This window comes from Camellia sinensis, chromosome 8 (assembly GCF_055761805.1).
Source record: "Camellia sinensis isolate YWXY chromosome 8, ASM5576180v1, whole genome shotgun sequence".
NCBI lineage: Eukaryota > Viridiplantae > Streptophyta > Magnoliopsida > Ericales > Theaceae > Camellia > Camellia sinensis.
In genome coordinates this window covers 142,020,624-142,042,438 of record NC_138968.1, presented here as the reverse complement: position 1 = coordinate 142,042,438, position 21,815 = coordinate 142,020,624, and the positions used below count along the sequence as shown (strand labels likewise).

General features: G+C 35.3%; 2 protein-coding genes across 4 annotated transcripts; both read right to left on the bottom strand.

Annotated features, from left to right (window-relative positions):
- Positions 1 to 332: 332 nt before the first annotated feature.
- Positions 333 to 9,996, bottom strand: LOC114270853 (plant cysteine oxidase 4). 3 transcript variants are annotated; one of them, XM_028212483.2, is made up of 6 exons: positions 9,735 to 9,996; positions 9,168 to 9,552; positions 1,761 to 1,906; positions 1,489 to 1,636; positions 811 to 1,017; positions 333 to 697 (listed from the first exon to the last, which is right to left on the bottom strand). In XM_028212483.2, the coding sequence occupies exons 2-6, from the start codon at positions 9,265 to 9,267 to the stop codon at positions 579 to 581; spliced, it is 720 nt and encodes a 239-aa protein (XP_028068284.1). In that variant the 5' UTR covers positions 9,268 to 9,552; positions 9,735 to 9,996; the 3' UTR covers positions 333 to 578. The 3 variants fall into 3 exon arrangements, with proteins under 3 accessions (XP_028068284.1, XP_028068285.1, XP_028068286.1); XM_028212484.2 differs by having other exon boundaries at positions 9,168 to 9,621; positions 9,735 to 9,995; XM_028212485.2 differs by lacking the exon at positions 9,168 to 9,552 and having other exon boundaries at positions 9,735 to 9,928.
- A 7,000-nt stretch (positions 9,997 to 16,996) lies between these two features.
- On the bottom strand, positions 16,997 to 18,370 carry LOC145798138 (uncharacterized). The gene is made up of 5 exons (XM_082885618.1): positions 18,295 to 18,370; positions 18,013 to 18,186; positions 17,790 to 17,892; positions 17,514 to 17,639; positions 16,997 to 17,423 (listed from the first exon to the last, which is right to left on the bottom strand). The coding sequence occupies exons 1-5, from the start codon at positions 18,368 to 18,370 to the stop codon at positions 16,997 to 16,999; spliced, it is 906 nt and encodes a 301-aa protein (XP_082741744.1).
- Between the last annotated feature and the right edge of the window lie 3,445 nt (positions 18,371 to 21,815).

Here is a 21,815-nt window from a genome sequence, read left to right as displayed (position 1 = left end):
CTTGGGACTTAAAAGCGTTGGGGCCCTAACTTTTCCCATATATAAAAGACAACACAATAATATGACTCAGACAATACATCACCTGTTTTATTTTATAAATTTAAAAAAAAATGAGAGAGAGCGAGAGAGCCCAACAAAAGCTTAAGCAAACCCATAGAAACAGAGCTTGAGCTGAAATCAAGATAAACAGAGGTGCAACCAAAAAAATTCAGAACACAAGAAATTTGCTGAACAAAATGAAGGCTTTTTTTTTTTTTTTTTTTTTTTTTAAACAAAAAATGTCGTACAATCAAAAAGAAAAATACTCATGAACAGAACAAGAGCGGGCATGATTCTTCCAAATTTCGTTGGTGTTCAAAGTGTAAAAACTGAGGTCACTACATTAGATAACTGTATTTACTATATACAAAGTCAAATGCCTAACTCATATTAGCCAACAGAACTTATTATTGTCATGGCTATTGACAACTCAATTCCAGAATTTAACTCAAACTACCCAAATGAAGTGCTCAATTCATTTTTAAAAAGATGGATACAAAAAGAAAAAGAAGAAGAAAAAGAAAAAAAAAAAAAAGACCTCAAGTTTTGATAACACGACCCTTGTATTGCCCTCTCCGAATCACAAAGTCGTCTGGAGGTTGGAACTCTTCCAACCAAGTCACTTCTGACATGGTCACTCCATCCAATTCAAGAGTACCTTCAATGAAAATAACAAAACGACACACGAACGAATAAAAGCAAGAACATAAAACTGAGAATTCTCATTTACTAAAAATTATCAAACCAATAATGTGCCCTAGTAACTCTTACCTGGCAAATCTGCTCTTGGAGACTTCCGGAAATAAGTACAGTGTCTTCCATCCTCAGAAGAGTAAGGTGGAGACAGGATGTCAAAGATAGCGCACGGAGTCGCGGCTTTGAAAGAGTGAATGTTGCCTCCACACGATGGATACAGAATTGTTGGCTCAGAAGGGGCCCTCATCTCCCCATTCCTAACAAGCTTGGCAGGTCTAGCACCTGCTACCGAAAACATTCATAACTTCATATAGCATTCTCATTATAGCCTTTTAGATTATTGGCATAAAAGAATTAAAATAAGATGTAAATGCAGCTTTTCATAATCTGTGAAAAAAGTTGAACCAGTTTGGTTAAACAAGTTGAGACTTTTTTTTTTGGTGCAAATATTCAAAATGCTCTCAAATAAACTAAAAAAGTTTATTTACAAGTGCTACCAAACGGGGCCTTACTATGTGTTTTTTCTTCTTTTTTTTTTTTGGAGGGTCAGTCCATCAAAAGACTTATATTTAAAGTTTTAGACCATGAAAAGACTAGCATTTAAAGTATTAGACCATCAAAAGAATTGCATTTAAAGTTTTTCTATCTAAGGACTTTAGTGAACCTTAAATCAATCAAACATTTTTAGGCAGCATAGAACCAGTTAAATATACGGAAATATATATATATATATATATATCCAAAAGAGCAAACCTTGCAATTGATCAGAAGGCCCAGGCACATCAATCCAATCAAATGATTTTACATTTAATGTACCATATAGAAGCTTGCTCAACACGGTCATTCCAGGATGATTATGAAGAGGTATAATAGAGGAAGGTGGCATGCAGAATATTCCCATCTGCAAGAAAATTCAGAAACCAATGGATTCCATGATTTAGTTTGCAAATTTCCATATCAATCACATTGATGGTTGTAATTAGAATGAACTGTAACGGATATGTATGCCTAAGTACTACACTTACAGAGAAACTTTCACACTCGTGTAAATGCAGGTATTTGATTGTTGGCAGTGACTGAAGACTCCCATTACGTCCATGTGAAGAATTTGTCCACGCACGTACCAACTGTGCCTCTTGCTCAAGACCAACATCGGAGGGCTTGATTTTGCCTGCAACACAAATAAGTGTTAAGAGGTGTACTATAACATATTAGAAAAATAATTAAAGAAGAGACAGACCCAAAAACAACCCTAAATTAATCAATAACGCAATACGTATATATATAAATTGTATAGATTCTTCAACTATAGATCCCATCAAGGACATAATATAAAATTGGAACGGAACTATAGAAAAATTAACGTATATACAAACTGGCACAGAAAAACCATACATATTGTCTCAGATATTCAATGAAGTTAATTGTTGATTGTATAGGGGCTTGGACAAATATAGAGATGGCTTGAAATATTTTTAGGCCGTTCAAATACTCTAAGCTAATTGCAGTGGTATCAATTTTGAAAGTTAGAGCATCTTCAATGGTTGGATAGGTAAAGAGCTAGTTATTGCTATAATTTAGCAAAGAATAGTGTTAAAATGCTTTATTTTAGCAATGTTGCTCCAATGGTACAAATTTAAAATTTTCAATTTCCTCACCCAATGTCAAATTTAAATGCTATATTGCCCCGTTTGTTTTGGGGTGTAATGAATGGGAGGGGATTAGGATGGAGGTGGGGTTATTTAGTGTCGTGTTTGTTTGTAGAGTTGGGGAGGGGATTAGGATGGAGGAGGGGATTAAGATGGAGGTTGGAAGGGGGATCGAGATGGAGGAGGTGGAGGTGGTATTAGAAAAATAGCGAGGGGATTAGAAATTTTTTTTTTTTTTTTTACATATAGGGAATTTTTTTTTAAACATTAATGTTTAATTTTTTATATTTTTTTATTTGTTTTATTATTTTATATAAAAATAATTTAACAATTTCTACACTAACAACTATCATCAAAACAAACACAATTTTACTTAATCCCCTCGCTATCAATCCCTTCACTATTAATCCTCTCACTATGAATCCCCTCCATTTTATCTCTGAAAACAAACGGGCCCTATGTGCATTCCTAGAGAAAAGCTATAAACACAAAGATTTTAGCTACAGGTAAACCTTGTGCTATATTTGACACAATGGTTACCTATAGGCTAAGAAGCACGGACATGGATATAGATGCGGACACGGGACACGGCGATTTCAAAAAAATGGGGGCACAAACCTGGACACGGCGGGGACACGACAATAAAATACATTTTCATATATTTTTATTTGCTATCTAGATTAATATTACATCCACAAACAATCAATATTAACAAAAATTAACTCTAATTCTTTTTTTTTCAAAAGCACTTTTCATTACCACTTACATATAGTTTATATATTTTTTTATGAATAATCTATTAAGTATTTAAATCTAAGAAAAAAAATAATAAACATTCAACATTCATGAAAAACATTAAATAAAATGAGAGAAAAAACAACTTGGCATATCTCTAATGTGTCCCCGGTGTGTCCCTTAAAAATAAATTAATTAAATAAAAAAACACGCCATGTGATGTGTCCCATACGCCCGAATTGTCCGTGTGTCCGACACGAATATGACACTTGTTTTGAAGTGTCGGTGCTTCATAGCCTATAAGTAATAGATAGCAAGCCATATGCCTTACCATTGGAGTGAAAATTTGGAAGCTTCAAGGTAAAAATAGCAACAAGCAGCCATATAGCACACAAAGGAGAAGCTACTAGAGGGATCAATTTTACCTAAATATATTATATACGTTCCATGGTTTTCCCAAATTCTAGTGGGGCCAATAAACTCCACACATGTGGCGCCACCATTATAACACTCGATGGACTGCAATACAAATTTTTAAGCCAGCAAACATAAACAACATAAATCATGACATTTACAACACTCAACAGTAGAGCGTGTATTAAATATAGTTACCTTGATCCACGGCAAGTAATTAAAAATTCAAGAATAAAGCACTAGAGAAAAAATTCAAATATCTGACTAACATACCCAGACAATTTAAACATATCAGACCCAAAGTATATGATGATGAAACACGGTCACAAGTCGTCAAATAGATCATCTCACATACATAGTCCAACTTCCAACCTACATTCACAAAATCACTAGGAGAATATAATCCGTGCTTGCCTAAGTTTAAATTTTTGAAACCAAGCACGTTGTCACGACCTTGGTTGTCTATTGCTTCCATTCCTCCAATCTTCATTTAAATGGGGTTCTTGTTGTAAGAAATTCAGCAGAATGAAACAATGTGGTGACTTCACTTAGTTCATTGCCTCCTACCAATAGTGGAGTCTTTTTTTTTAGTATAAAAACAACTTAATTTATTAAAAGAAATGAAAGCACAAGACTCAGAATGATTTCTAGACCAAATAGAACACAGAAAAAGAAGAAAAGCAGAAGAGGAGAAACAAAGGGGAAGAAGTAAAGAAAGGGGGAAAGAGACAAAATTTGTAAAAAAGGATGAAAACCCTGCTCCTAAGGAACATAAACATTTAGCTTTTCTGTTTTATGGTATGTACCAGATGTATGCATATCAGATGTATTAAAATAAACTTTTTTATAAGTTGTATTAACATGAACATAACGCCAACTTAAGCATTCTTCAAACTGTATGGATTTACTTCCACCTTTTTAATACCCTAGAAACTAAGCCCTCCACAAATCCAATTTTAGGCAGCTTATTCTAAATTTCTTAAAGCTGTCGTACAACAATCTAAGTTTCTTAAAATAGAATCCCAACTCTTTTTCAACTTAAAATTATTTAGAAATTTCTATCAGCTATGTACTGCTTTCAATACGCGGAGATCAGATTGAGAACCTTTCAGCAGCTTAGAAGCACTTTCAGGATTCACATCCTGTGCAATGCCAAGGGATTCTAAAAGTACATTTTTTGTATAGCTTTTCTATTCTTCTATTGAGTGTACATTTTGGATACTTTACTAGATTCTTTTACCTACTAAAAAAATGAAAACAAAACAAACAAAGGGAAGTTGTTTTTTTTAAAGGTGTATGTATTCTTCACTATCGCATTTAGTCTTTCGATCATACAGCCAAGCACACACCAAGAGGTGACACCCCTCTAGAAGAATTATTTAGCACTAGGTCCACTGGAGAGAGACTAGTAACAAGAACTTCTCCTCCATACTTAACCCATGCTATAGCTCAGACCAATTTATTAGATTTCAAACTAATATTGTCAATCATCTCATGAGAGAGTCTTCAATAGAACACTACCAAGGATAACTACACATAGCCTCCCCATGCAACTGCGACCTTGTGTCGACCATCAATTATCTACTAGAGCAGTAGGAGCCATCATTAGAGAATGATTGCAAAGATGTTGACCATACGTATCACCATCTACATCTTCTACATGGTGTTCAATCTCCTCCTTTAGTCAGGATTACAGAAGATTAGACTCCAGATTTCAATCATTTTCCCTATTTGATTAAGGCACAAATTTCTTCCATGACATTCTAACAATTTATGTCATATTTGAAAACAAATGAATTTAGATGATTTTCATCAAGTATACACTTACCTTTATTGACTTACTCTAGTTAGCTTTGGTGGACTTAAGCGGTGTTATATCTTAAACATCATTGGACACTCTACATTCCACTTGTGTTCTCCCATCTAAACTGGATGGAAATAAGCATTCTTCAGATTATCAATTTCTTGCATTTAGTCTCCATTTTGAATGCATAGAAATAAGTATTATCCACGTGTACCAACTCATGGAGAATATAACTACTCTCTCCGTCCCAAAATGTTAGTCCTTTATTTCATTTTTTATTGTCCCAAAATATTAGTCCCTCTTCAAAAATCAAGGACTAAAATAATATCAATTTCCTAGTTTGCCCTTCTTTTAAATTCATTAACAACACAAAGTACAATCATGATAATTGATATTCTCAAAAAAAAAAAAAAAATGTACTATCAAAGGGTAATTTTGAAAAATTAATATTTTTAAAGTGCAATAATTGTATTATCAAAAAAAGTTAAATTCCCTAAAAGGGACTATTATTTAAGGACAGAGGGAGTATTAGTAAAGTGCAATTCTATAAATAAATATATATATATATATATATATATGCTTGGAGTATGCACAACCCTTCCACAAATTCATCCAAGAGATTGTTGTTATGCCCGCAAGCAATAAACCTTTTGAAAACGCATCAAAAAAAAAAAAAAAAAAAATGGAAGAAGAAGAAGAAAGAAAGAAAGATCGTAACTAGTGTTACACTTTTAGCAAATTCTGGAAGAGATAGTACATAAATAGTCTCCCCCCCCCCACTTTTTTGTGGTGAGTGCTATCCCACTCAATGCTATGCCACAGGTTCAATTCACGGAAGTCTGCTTCTCCACAAAAAGTATGTGAAAGACTGCCTATCTATTACCTCTCTCAAACCCTGCTGTAAGAAAGAGTCTTGTGCATTGGGTCCATCTTATCATAATATAATGAAAAAAACTTTTTTGTTTTAAGTCCCCATTCCATGGATCCTATCAAAGGTGGATTTAGAGAGGAACTCCAACAGCTATACCCACCCTGGTACACCCCTTTGATAATTTATGTAATGTTCATAATGTTTACTTCCTCAACAAAAAACCCTTCCCCACCCAACCCCTCAAAGTTAGATTTCTGATTAAAAGCTTTCTAATAGAAAGCAAAAATTCAAAATTTTAGCATTAAGGCTTTATTTGGTAACGGCTTAAATGTACTCTCTGTCTTTAGTGACATTTTTCAATAAACATTCAATTTTACTTTTTACACTTTTCAGGACTTTTAGTCTAAAAAGTAAAAAGGAAATTGAATGTTCAACAAAAAAAATTCCACTAAAGACAAAAATAGGCCACAAACAACAAGCCTTCAAGCCAATACTAAATGAAGCCTAAATCTTTCCTTAAATCCATAATTTCTAGCAAAACTGTTAGTTTATCTATCAAAATTTAAACCTTGGGCTTGATTTCCCCCTAGTTAAGTAAAACAATCCCTACTCTCTAAACTTTGATTTTTATGTTTATTTATTTATGTAACAGCCTTATAACTAATAAAAATTGTTATTGACTACATTTTTAATCTTTTTCCTATTAGTAACCAAGTGTTTTAGCATTTATACATGTACATAACTATATGCAAATAATTTTTTTTTAAAAAAAAAAAAAACTTTTTGGTTATGGAAAGGCTGTTAATATTAAAATTGTGGTTAGCTATAATACTAATATTATATTGCAATTCAATGATACAAAATTGATTCTATATATTCTAATTGTTTTTAATAAAATGATTTCTTCTTATAACTTAGTTTCACCAAAATACTTAGCTTTGCTTAAAATTCCTTTTCAAAGCATTACAGGGCATATCAACAATCAAACACTCTATGTATATGTATAGATATATTCATGAGTGAATATGCTATGGCCACTCCGAGAAAAATTTTCTAGGTTTCCACCTAGATCCCTTAACCTAACTTTTCTTTGTCTTAATGGACTATTATCATTTCCACCCCAAAAGAGCATGCCCCTCAAATTTCAGTCTGACAAACTTCGACTTTCTAATCATCTTGCATGTGTTTCCAGTCAAAGAATTGGTATGGGGCATCTAAATCAATCAAAGGATTTATCAAATTGTTTATGACCCCTAAACACAATTACATCAGCTGATACCCTAGACCCAATTCCCATCAACTCAGGGAATGTATCACCTACCCTAGCACTCTCACACCCTCTATTTTGGGAAACTTTTTTATGGTCATATTCTTCATCACTCACATACACCAACTTCTTATGTCTACTACTCATATTGTATTTGATTTTGAGTGGACCTGCATCCACCAAAAGGCACTCACTCACTAAACGAGTAAGGTGCTCAATTTGCAGTGAAATTTGCATTATTGCCTCAAATTTCCCAGGGGAATTTCATAGGAATTCTTCACCATGGAGACGGAAACTGCCAAACAAGCATTTTAAACACCTAAAGAGAGCAAAATAACATTTCAGACCACACTAGACACTGGGAACAAGTGAGCTATCTATGACTTGAAATGATTTGCACCAAAAAAATTTAAAAAAAAATACCTAACTAGCTAACAAACTAATAACAGAAAAAATACTCAGGGAAACCAAAATATAGCAAATGTAACGCCAAAGAATGTTGTGGGTTCAATTGGAAATAATGAAACACAACAAAATGTTGCTTGTGGATCAGAACAATCTGTTAGTTGATCGAACAAGAGTAGGAGATATAGAGATACCAAGTAAAAGAAATAATATAATATTATAGAACGTTTTAATTTTTCTACGACACATACAAGCCCATACATGTGAGCAAGTACACAACCGCAGACAAACAAAAAGGAAAATGGCACTAGAATTTGAATCGAAAACTGGAACAAATGGCCTACAACAATAGCATCAAATTGATAACCAGCACCACTGAAAAGACAAGGTAAGAAAGTCATGGCAACTAAGACTGAGCATATGAAGGTTTGTCAATGCTTAAATGGGAGTTCTATTGTAGCCGTAAATTTTAACAAAAAACCAGCTTCCTGTCTAATTGATAGAATACAATACACAACACATTAGCTTACAACATATATATATAATAATAAATAAACACAAGTTTTTATTGACTGCTGGAAGCTTGTTTGATATTCTAATACCATTCGATCACACAAATCCACTTCCCTACTATTCCTGGTGATATTTTGGTATGTGATGGTTGTCACCAAAAAAATACATCTTACTAGGTTTTGATTCAATATATTTTTTTTGCTACTTCTACAAAGGAACCACAAGGCAGAAAAGGAGAAGAAAATTTGGGCGTTCAACTCATTTAGCACTCAAGTATGATAGTTTGCAAAGTTTTGGATCATTTTGGATCATGCAATGAAGACACATATTGCTAAAATACTTGTAAATTCTGACAACACTACGTTTAACAAACTCGAGGGCATGTGGAAAAGTTAGTCTAAAGAAAACAAAACCATTATCTTCTTGAGTTAAACATATTAGATCAGAGGTAATTCTATTCAACAAATACAATCATAAAATAGGCATTAACATGTGATATTGTAGATATTCCTCATCCATCATCTCCTGCATATCCAATAAACAATAAACTGAGCAAATTGTGTCAAAATGAATATCATTCTTATGCTAAACCCATGCTCATATGCAAAATCTATTCAATTCGTGGTTCAAATTCAACCAATTTAAGGCAACACAACATAACAACCAAACCAATAAATTCATAAATAATCAAATCGAAATTAATACTCATTCAAATACCGATTGCTAAAGTTATTGAACCTATATAAGAGGCAAATAAAGATTATCCCTCCCTACCTAGCAGCACGCGAACTTTTTCGAGCGCTTCTTCAGATATGGGACCATCCGGAGAAAGTGATCCTTTACAAGCATTATAAAGCTTCTGCAAGGCTGGCATGATGTGGAAAAAGTAACAACAACAACAGGAACTGAATACAACCCAGATATCAATTCACTGAACAATTTTGCGAGAAAAGGAACCGATATCGAAAACTTGAAAATTCAAATCAGAAGGGTCCTCTTCTAATTTACAGAAGACCCTTCAATACCATCAAAAATTCCTCACGCAAAATCAAAATTACAGCCGGATTGTAACTGGATCTTATACTGTGAACCGGATAGACGATGAAGTAACTGCATCACAGTCAATTCATCCCTCTCTGCAAACCCTTTTCAAAACCACCTATCGCGCAAAACAAAATCAAATTTTGCAGAACAATCAAACACTGTAGAATTCATTTGATTATAGCCACTGAAAAATTCAAAAACAAATCAATTTCTCAAAAATAGAACAATTAAAAGAACAAATTACACAAATTCCTATGTGGGCAAGTAAAATTTTCGCTGAATTCATTGATCAATTACCTTGGGTTTGCATGAGGTGAGGGAGATTGATGCGAGATGTGATGTGAGAGAGACAAGGGGGTGAGAGATGGAACGTGAAAGATCGAGCGAGGTGGGCTAAGATAGAAGATTTGCTTGCTAGGCTTGCAAGCCTGCTCGGCTTGACAAATGCCAAGAACAAGAGTTGGCCTCTTGGGAGTTTCTATTAGCGTATAAAATAAAAATTCTCGCCTTACATTAATTTTTAGGGCAAATTACCTTGATCTCCCTCGAATTTTCGATGAGTTAACTTAGGTGATTGTTGACATAATTATATTAAATTTTTTATTTCTAAAATGGCAAAAAAATATGGAAAACATTTAGGTCAAATTATATAGTGGTCCTTGTATTTTGGCTTATTTTAGAAAGTATGTTAAAAAATATGAACTTTTTTGACCCTTTTGGAAAAATGTGTAAACAAAATTGAAATGTGATGTAACCAAAAAAAAAAAAAAAAAAAACTAAAGTAAAAAAGATAGTTTTTAGTCAAGTTCCCAAAATAAGCATTTGTCCCTTGTGTCATTTTTGTTCTTGTAATTTTGATTATTTTGATTTTTTGTCATTAATTTTAAATTTGTGTCAATTATTCTAATGGGTACTTTTTCAGTAAATCTATTATTTAAGAGTATTATTTCATAAGACCCATAGTGTTTTATAATATTCCATTAGGTCCATTTTATACGAAAAGACCAAAAAAACCCTCAAACAAACACGCCCCTCTCTCTCTCTCTTTGAATCTAATAATCATCTCTCTTCCCCTCTCTATTCTTGTGCAGGAAATCACGCATAGTATCTCTATCTCTACATTCTAGAAGACTGTCTTCGTTTCACCGTCACATTGTCTCATCATCTTCTTCGTTGTCCCTATGTCGTCGGTCACTGAAATCGTGGATTCACCATTGCTGAACATCCATAAGGTCTAGCTTCGTAAAAATCACTTTCGGAATGGGCAAAAAACGTAAGCATTCTACTCATTCGTGTATTTAAACCCTAAATATCTTTATCAACAAATAACATTGTGAACTTTTACAAATATCCGCTGTTTCTATGCATACAATATATAGGAGTCCATATTGTTCATACTCTAACCTTCAATTTGAACCCTCAATCGTAATCCCTAATTATATTGATTTTTTAAGTCAAAAATATTACAGTTGCCGTTATATTGTGTTCACAACTGTGAATATTCAAATGGTTTGGAAAGATGTTGGCCAAACCAAATTGTTTCTGTTGTTGTTGAAAACTGTGAACATTCACATTGATTGAAAATATTTGGATAATCAAATTATTTCAGATGTTATTTGGTTGTTGTTCAATGTTGTGAACATTTACATGGATTGAAAATGTTTTGGCCAATTCTGTTTTTGTTGTTGTTGTTGAAAGATGTGAACATTCACATTGATTGAAAATGTTTGGGTAATCAGGAATTAATGGTGTTGTTGTTTTATGCTGTGAACATTCACATGGATTGAAAATGTTTGGCCAATTCTGTTGTTGTTGTTGTTGTTGTTGTTGAAAGATGAAAACATTCACATTGACTGAAATTTTTTGGATAATCAAATATCATTGGTGGTGTTGTTTTATGCTATGAACATTCACATGGATAGAAAATGGTTGACCAATGAATAGGGATATTTAGATTTTTTCCCCCATTTTCTGAATGTTTGCCTTGTTGGTATTGTTGATTGTTAATGGTGATCCAATAAGTTGAACCTTCAATTCTCCATTATTTTACATGAAAGTGGCATGAAATACAGTCTCTGCAAATATTGACACTATCCTTCCCTCCCTCTATCAAATTGTCGTTATTAGTCGTAGTGAACATTCACATTTAAAGTTCCTTGTGTTTGATGTTGTTGTGATATATAATTATGTTGTGAACAATCATTACATGTGTAAATTAATTAGACAGTTTGTGAATATTAACCACTGTGTTTAGAGGAAATATATCACTTTTGTTATCCTATGTTTCAAATTGTATTTCAATTTTGAGGCTGTTTTACAAGATTGGCATTGCATGCTTGTAGTAAGAATGTGCATTGCCATACAAATTAGGACTGTAAATGTTTACAACATCATTTTATATGTTTGTGTTAACATCTACATGTTCTCCAATGTTGTTCATGGTTGTATAAAAATACATTATTTTTTACACACTCACACAATATGTACATTGTGTTTGTGCTGACACGGTCAACATACGCATCCATGTACAGATGTGGATATTCACATCCATACACAAACTTTGGTCATTCACACCCATGCACATAACTGTGAACATGCACATCAGTGACAATGCTGTGAATGTTCACATCTGTTCCACTATGCTAATCGCATGAGTCTTGACTTAATTTACTTAATTTTTTTTAAATGCTCCATTTTATAGATCTTTCACAAAAGAAAACCTCAAAGAGAAAGAGAGATGAGTACCATGTCAAGGAAGACAGCCCACAAGCAAATACTAGCAGCAATGTTGACATGTGGCATGTGAACTACAGATCTAACATGACCGGACTGGTGAAATTAATGAAAAGCACCAAATTCACACAAGCACAGCTTGGCTGCCTGCAACAAACACCTTTTTGGCATTTGTTAGATGCATTGAGAAACAATGAGATCGACCTTGACAAATGCATGAAGTACGATGATGTTGTTGTGCATATCCTACAAATGTACAAAGCTTCAAAAGATGCCTTCTACATTGGGGAGAAAAAGATGCACATACACGACAGCGACATGAAGCTGATTTTTGGTGTGGACTGTGGCAGCAAGCCGATGGACATATCATATGGTGCGAAACCAAAGACTGGCATTATAAACAAAAGGTGCAAAAATGTTAGCCGGTTGACTTCAAAATGGATACGCACCCTTTTGACCGAGGCATTGAAAGGCAAAAAGAAAGATGACAACGAAGAAATCGCCCGACTAGTTTGCATGTATGCTTGCCAAAAACTTTTTTTCTCAACAAACGGAGAGACAATAGGATGGGGCTACTACGCACATATGGTCTCATTGGAAAGCATGCAAGAATATGATTAGGCCAAGCAAATTAGAACAATGTTGACATCGTCCATTTCCCAAAATGAGAAAAAGCCAGCAAAAGTCATCGGCTGGGTCATGTTATTGATGGTAAGTACCCATGTTGTCAAATAATAACATTCACATGTCATTCAGTGTTGTTCATCTAAGCCAACTGTGAACATTCACATCTATACCACTGATGTGAATGTCCATAGACACTTATGTTTCACAAATGTGAATGTTCACATCTGAACCACTGATGTGAATGTTCCCATTCACTCATAATATACTAATGTGAATGTTCACAATAGTGCCACTGTTATTATTAATGTGCACATATGTTGAGATTACTATGCAAATGCTAACATTCACATCTGTACCACTGATGTGAATGTCCATAGGCACTTATGTTTCACAGATGTGAATGTTCACATCTGAACCACTGATGTGAATGTTCACATTCACTTATAATATACTACTGTGAATGTTCACAACAGTGCCACTGTTATTAATGTTCACATATGTTGAGATTACTATACAAATGCTAAATAACATATGTCTTTGTTGTTTTATTGAAGTATTGGTTGTGTGAGCATACAACCATCCTACAACCTCACAAGCCCAATGTTTTTCCTCGCTGTGTCAAGTGGGATCTGACTGCTTTACAAAAGAAGATGAAAACCACCTCTTTGGCTGATTTTGGTTTTAATGAGGTAGGGCCTTCAACTACTGATCAAAACATTCACATTATAACACCACCCAAATATATACGTTAAGTAACATAATTATTTCATTTTCAGGTTAATGTCGGCGATCTCTTTGCAATCCCAACAGAATTACAAAAGTTCAAGCGTAAAACATTGAAGGTAGAGCCCGAAATTTATGAACCAGCCACAACATCTCCCAACCTATCTGACATCAAGGAAGAACAACACAATGGCAGCAACTCTCAATTTTCTGGAGATGGGGTGGAGCTAAAGGACAGTAATGAGGACATTCACATTCCGTTTAGCAGCCCACATGATGACAGAGCTATTGTCATACCAAACACAAACCAACCTGATTTCATTGATGTGCTTATCAAAGAAAATCAGAAAGCTTCGGCGTCATAAGGCAATGAGAAGCAAAGTACAAACACCTTCAATTCTCATGGGAGTTAAAGGCAAGAGTCATAGCTGATCTTGAACATAAATTGTTCAACCAGTCAAGCCCACCCAACATGAATACCGAAATAAAAAAGTGCATAGAGCAGAAGGATGAAGAAATAAAACGCTTAACGTAGCTGGTCATCGACTTAGAATGCGAGAAAACAATTCTTCAAGACCTTTACGATGACCAGTCAGTCCATATTGTCACACAGGCTGTGGCACAGAAGCAACCCCCTATCCCAATGCAACACAATCTCAGCCCACCTTCTAGGGTGAAGCGTATAAAGGAAAAAGATCGAAAAGAACATCGCTTGCCTGACTTCCAGTACCTAGACTTACCTGGCCAAAAGCAGCCCCATATAGTTGAAATGGTTAAAGATGTGGAGAAACACCCACCAACGAAGCACCCAAAAAAATTAACCTTGACCAACAAGTTCAAAGTCTGGAGCAAGATGTCCAAACAAGACAAGCAAAAGGTACAAGATTTACAAAAGAGTGGAGGCGGTGAGTAAGTGACTGTACAAACACCTAATGTTAACATTCACATTCCATAATTGTCAATATTCATCACTGTGCTTATTTATTTGGTTTGTTCAGATCTATACAATGTAAATATTCAAATTGGTTTGTTCAAAATGCACAGGCTGCTTGTGTGGAAAGGAGATTCGAAGGCTACACATGTGTATTTTGATGACATCGTCAACCTTATCAAAAAGGAATCGATACACAACAATGTATGCCATTACGAAGATGATTCGCTCTTCATGCATATACCCACAAAGATACACACACACACCCACAGCCACAGACACACATTGTTCACCCACCACAAATAATATTATATGACCCTATGTTTGTGCAGCTCATAGATGCATATGCCGAACTATTACATGAACAACAAGAGGTGGTCAACCCAACTTCAGATGAAGCGTCATTCATCTTCACGAGCATGTGTTTGGTAAAATCTATCATTCCATTTTTTCTAATGTGAATGTGAAACTTCACAGCCCATTAATTATTTGTCCAATGTGTACAGAAAGTGATACGAGAGTACTATCCTCGCAAAAGGAGTAAACACATTGATGCACAGGTCAAAAACTACCAAGGAAAGAAATACCTACTATTCCCATTGCACCATGAGTACCACTGGACGATATTTGTGTATGATACTAAAGACAATTTGTGGAGGCATTACAACTCATTGCGCCCAAGGACAAGCATACATGACCCGCATATCGACCAAGCACAGGAAGTTGTAAGTGGCTCTTTTTGAACACAAATATGACTTGTTCTCATGCGTTAAATGACTATACACACACATATGTTTGTTGGTGCCTAATTTGAAATTCCCTACACATAGGAAGTACATCGAGCATGTTGTGCGCGTTATTGGCGAGTTATCACCGCTATGCACTAAGTTAGCATGCCAATATCCGTCACAACCAATCATATCAGTTGATGTTTGTTCTCAGCAAGGCAACGACTCGTAAGCCTCACTAAATTTTTTACAAATCCTCCATAACCATTATGCAAACATACATGTCAACTGCTAATCAAAACCATTTCGCATTTACAGAGTGGACTGCGGACCTGCAGTATGTTACATCATGCGGGCGCACATATTCCATGAAGAAATTGTGGCCAGCCTCACTAGTTCAGAATGGTGTGGACTACAAGATTTGTTAGTACATAGTTTTTTGAATCACACGAAATCAGAGCTTCATTAAAACCTATAGGTGGGGGGTGTCCACCTACAAACTAACCAATACTCGATATAAATGTTAATATCAAATGCTTTGACATTTTGACACAACAACTAATTGTAAAACAGTGATACAACATCTATTAATGGGAAAAAGCCACCTGTGAAATTTGATCTACCTTTGGTGTTGTTATGTTTTACAGATGTGAATGTTCACAGTTGCACCACTAATGTGAATGTTCATATTTACTTATGATATTCATACTGCTGTGTTGTTATGAGTGTAATCTATGTGATTGTTTGAACCCGATTGTTCTATAATACACATATTTTGTGCCGGAATGTACACTTGGTCTACATGACATCATTACAGATCACATACACATGTGTGTATATTCCCATTTGTTATTATTCATAACAGTTGTGAATGGTATTCTTCTCTGCCAAATGTGAACATTCACTTATGATATTCATATGCACTAATGTTTTACAGATGTGAATGTTCATAGTTGTAACACTGATGTGAATGTTCATATTCACTTATGATATTCATACTGCTGTGTTGTGATGAGCATAATTTATGCGATGGTTTGAACCCGATTGTTCTGTAGTACACATATTTTCTGCAAGAATGTCTATATGACATCATTACAGATCACATACACATGTGTGAATATTCACATTTGTTCTTGTTCATAACAGTTGCGAATGTTATTCTTGTCTGCCAAATGTGAACATTCACTTATGATATTCATATGCACTAATGTTTTGCAGATGTGAATGTTCACAGTTACCACACTGATGTGAATGTTCATATTCACTTATGATATTTATAATGCTGTGTTGTGATGAGCAAAATTGATGTGATTTTTTGAACTCGATTCTTCTGTAATACACATATTTTGTGCAGGAATGTACACATTGTCTACATGACGTCATTACGGATAACATATACAGGTGTGAATATTCACATTTGTCCTTATTCATAACAGTTATGAATGTTCACACCATGTCAATCTCTATGCATGTGAAAGTTCACGTCACAGTTTATATTCATGTCAACATTGACAACAATAAGGTAAAAAAGTTCAACCCATGTGCAAGTTTTCACATAATATGATTCTTTTACGTAAGTGCGAATGTCCACATCATGTATTCATCATTAAAACTTTAACAAAATATCAGTTTTGTACCCAAAAAAAAAAAGAGAAAAAACACAAATGAAATACTAAGTTTGCCAAACCATTATTCTGCTTGCCAACACAACGTAATCTTATTGTAACACAATGTTTGCTAACACAACACAATCTTATTTCAAAAATCAATATAAGAATCCAATGTAAAACACAATGTTGAAATGAAAAATGTACATTCTATATCGGCTTCCTACATGATTTCCGATTATGGCTCCCCAACTTATCACATCTCCCGTACCTTATTTGCTTCAGTTTCTCACCCCTTGATGGGATCCTATTCTTTTTCGGCCTTCCGAGTGGTCTTTTCACAGTTGACGGGTATATAGTGAAGTCTGTGGGATCAAAATGTGGCTTTTCCACCGATGGTATCGGGAATACGGCACCCGAATAGGCTGCACGATATGTCTCTACATGAAAGTAATGTTCCACATAATCATTGAGATTGTAACGGCTCTTCTGAATAACAATCACAGCATGGTCACATGGGAATCCGTTGATTTGCCATTTGAAGCAAGAACATGTACGCCTTGTAATGTCAACTGTAACAAATGGTATCGAATGAACTTCAAACACATCCTCATTTGCTTTGATAACTTGCCAAGACCTGTTGTCGTTGAACGAATCCATAAGGATTGTTTTGAATGTAGGACAAATAAGTTCATTTCATTTGTTTGCTTGGTCACGCCGTACAGACATTTGCCACATCAACTGCATACGAATTGTGTCCACCATTTGAGTGATAGGAAGATTGCATGCTTCTTTAATCCAATTATTAAATGACTCCGCCGCATTGGATGTCATCTCCCCAAAACGCATGCCCCTGCACAACATCACAAACATTGTACAATACGAAATTTAATTTCTTCTAAACTGAATATGAAATTTCACATTGCCACAAAACATAAGTGAAACTTCACATTGCTACCATTCTAAACTTGACAAATGGAATACATTAGAAAACTACTATTACCTGAAGTATGAATTTGCCCAGTGCTCAGGTGCCAAGTCCTTGAAAAAATTATGTGCTCGTTGCTTACCCTCATCTTTTAATTTCGCAAGCTTTTCATGGAACCCTACCACAGTTGGCTCGTAAGTACAGTCACCCAAACTACTAACTAGGTGATCCCTAAATCCATTATCAATTCCTTTCATCCGGTCTCTTAAATTGCTCTTCAAGTGTTGCAAGCAATAACCGTGGTGAGCTGATGGGAACACCTTTGGCATAGCTTCTAACAAACCAAGATTACGATCCGAAATAAAAGTAATCTGGCGTTTACCATCAACAACCTTCCCAAGTTCGTGCAAGAACCACGACCAATTGGCCGTGGTCTCTGAATCAACAATTGCAAATGCAATACGAAATAGACCTACAACACAACACCATTACACAACTGTTCACAATATTCCAAAGTGAATAGAAAACAATATAAAGCAAACATGTAATGTGGATGTTTATATCTACATTGCCCTGTTACTATTGTTGTTTTTGGATTTGGGTTCATAAACATCAATGATGTCAACATTCACATTTACGTCCATTAATAATGTCATTGTTGATTGTTGAAGTCATTGATGATGTGAACATTCACAGTACTGCTCAATAATGGATAAACTGATATTAGTAGACACTGATGTGAACATTCACATCAGTGTATAATAATGTGAATGTACCCATTATTGTCATTAGCAGACGCAAGTGTGAACATTCGCATCAGTGTATACTACTGTGAATGTTTACATTACTCATAATTTCTCAATCACTGACTATTTTGTTGTGCACATCAATGTGTATTAATGTAAACATTGACACCAGTATAAATGTGGAACACACTGTGTGATCGTCTGTCATATGTCCAGACTATGCTGCTCAATGTGAATATTTACAAATAGACAACTAAAAAAATTACTAACCATTGTTTCCATCTTTCACCGGTGCTGCAAGTAGCTGACCTTTGTACTTTCCTTTGAAGAATGTTCTATCGAGGAATAATAAAGGCCGACAAGAATTGAACCCAGAAATACACGCAACGAATGACACAAAAAAATGACAAAACTGTTGACTACTCGTATCATAGTCAATATTGACATAACTCCCCGGATTGTAATGCATCACAGCATCCGAATACCACCGCAGTTAGTCAAACGATAATGAATGGTCTCCATGAATAACAGCCTTTGCTTTCTCCACGCCCAACCATACGATGTGGTAACTCACATCTAGCCCATAATCCCTCTTCAAAATAGTCACCACATCACACGGCCGAGTCAACGGCTTGTCCCTCATAATTTCAGATATGGTACTCGACACCAAATCCGAACTAACTCGCGGATTCTTCGATGTTCGGACATCCGTAACACAACTATGCACATCACTAAACCTTTTGATGTAGAAAAAACCATTTGCTCATTGTGCTCTACAATGTATAGCCCACAGCAACCTCTCTCCTCACGTATCGCACACACAGCAGTAACTCTTGTTGTCTTATTCTTGACATACTTAAATTGAAACCCACATTGGATGGCATACTTATATAAAACATCACGAAATTCTTGTGCCCCTCCAACAAATCGTTGCCCGCATGCATAATACCATTTGCCCAAGGGGCTGACAACAACACATTCTCCTTATGGTGGCAAAATCTCCGTAGTGCATCAATTTCTTCCTCAACCCCCATACGCAGCGACGCAGAGCTACTTGACTGACCAATATCACTTTTCAACTCAACAACAACTTCTACATGTTGTACCCCCATTGATTTAGCAAGCAGTAACATGTTTTAAAATTCTTCCTCATTATCCAAATCACACCTATTAATCCAAGGTAGTTTATAGAACAATGAAACAGAACCAGCAGACAACTCATCCTATTTTTCACACAAACACTCCACCAAACGAGAATAACACAATGAGCGGGCAACATTTATTACAGTTCTATTGTAACCATATGTACACACCAACATCATAAAGGTATCCATCTCCTGTAAAAACACAACAACACAACAATGAACAGTAATCCAAATCGATGTGAAAATTCACATTGTGCAAAAATTAGAAGAATATGTGTACAGTTCAAGTGCTGAATCCATAATTCACATTAACAAGATGAGAACATTCACATTGATACATATACATATACTTCGAATTATATGACCCACACAGAGCCTCATTAAGCAGACATCAAAATAAAATGAGAACATCCACATTCTGTACATAATATTAACAAGATGTCAAGATGTGAACATTTACTGTCACAGCCCAAACCTGTCCCTAAAAGTTTGGACATGACCTAATCGAAAACAGACATTAAATCTGATATATATACATATGGGGCCTGAACGGAAGCATTAAATATCATAAAATAACATGAAATAAAAAGAAACTACATCCATTGAGCGACCACTATCATGCCAGGATCACAAACAGTGAATCAGAGGATAAATATTTACATACACATATACAACCCCGCCCCTTGTTTGGGCATATAACAAAAACATTGGAACTTCAATATATAATAGACAAACAGAGAATAAGCCAAAACTTAGCAAACTTCACAAAAACGGGTAGACTTCACCCAAATGCTTGGACACACAGAGGTTGACAAAGGAAGACGAGCATCGAGGGTTATGGCTGACCTCCAGATTTATTACCTACAGAATCAGACAAAATGCAGAGTGAGACAATCTCAGTGAATAATAGTACTTAGGTAACTCAATGTTCAACTAGAATTACAATGCAGAGCAATGCATATATATAATGTAAAAGACAGGTAGTTAATCTAATTCTGTACTAATATTCAGAACGGCCTCGTCGGTTCACAACATCACAGATTGGCCCTTGGCCTGGTGGATTCACACATTCACAAATTGGCCCTTAAACAGAACGGCATTAAGCCCTTATCAGAATGGCATACAACCCTTATCAGAATGGCATTAAGCCCTTATCAGAATGGTGTTAAGCCCTTATTCATGCATGTATGAACTCAAGAGGTGGCTCGCACGGATTCTAGAGGTGACTCGCATTGCAGCACTTAATTCCATACAGCACTTTGCTTCATACTAACAGATCATACAAAATGGCCATAGGCCTCATAACTTTCACAGAATGGCTTTAAGCCTCATTACTTTCACAGAACGGCCATAGGCCTCATTCATATATGTATGGACTCAAGAGTTGGCTCGCACAGATTCTAGAGGTGACTCGCATAGCAGCACTTAGTTCCATGCAGCACTTTGTTCCATACCAGAAATTATTAGGTCATAAAGACCAAACAATGCATATTATGTCATAACATAGCATAACTGAAACGGATATACAAAAACAGAATAACCTTAGTTCCTTAAGAATACCATTATAGGATAGTGCACATAAACTTCTCATGACTTAGTTACCGATTAACACCGTTATCTCGCGTATAGCAGAATAAGAATCATAACTATTACAGAGAGCATATAATAACGTTAAACCTTTGCATTCATATCGTAGGTTCTGAATGACCTCGGGTCCATATGTAACACAACAGAACTATTTTAGATTCATACGGATGCACACAGCTTATCCAATTATTTTGATCTCTCAGAAATATCCATGCTCGATGATTTATAACTGAACGGCCTCAGGCCCATTAGTAGCAAAACGGTATGCTTTCATAGTTACACTAAAACCATTATTCCAGAATGAACACAAGTTCTCTTTCCTCATTCATAAACGACATAATTTACTTACGAAGAATAGAATATTCACATCAATTATTAATCAGAGTCATACAAAGGTATACACCTTTGTTTAATCGTTCATATACGTTAACATGATTAACCTGCAATTAACAGAGTGCTAATGGCAATTGGTAGTTGTAAGTAACGCTTACTACGTTAGTACTATTACTCGCAGTGCTATATTGGAGCGTTTGACCCTCTCGAGGCATGACCTACACATGTGCATAACTTATACATTAGTTCTTGTTCTTTCTTTTCTTATTTTATGCATCATTTCACTTCGA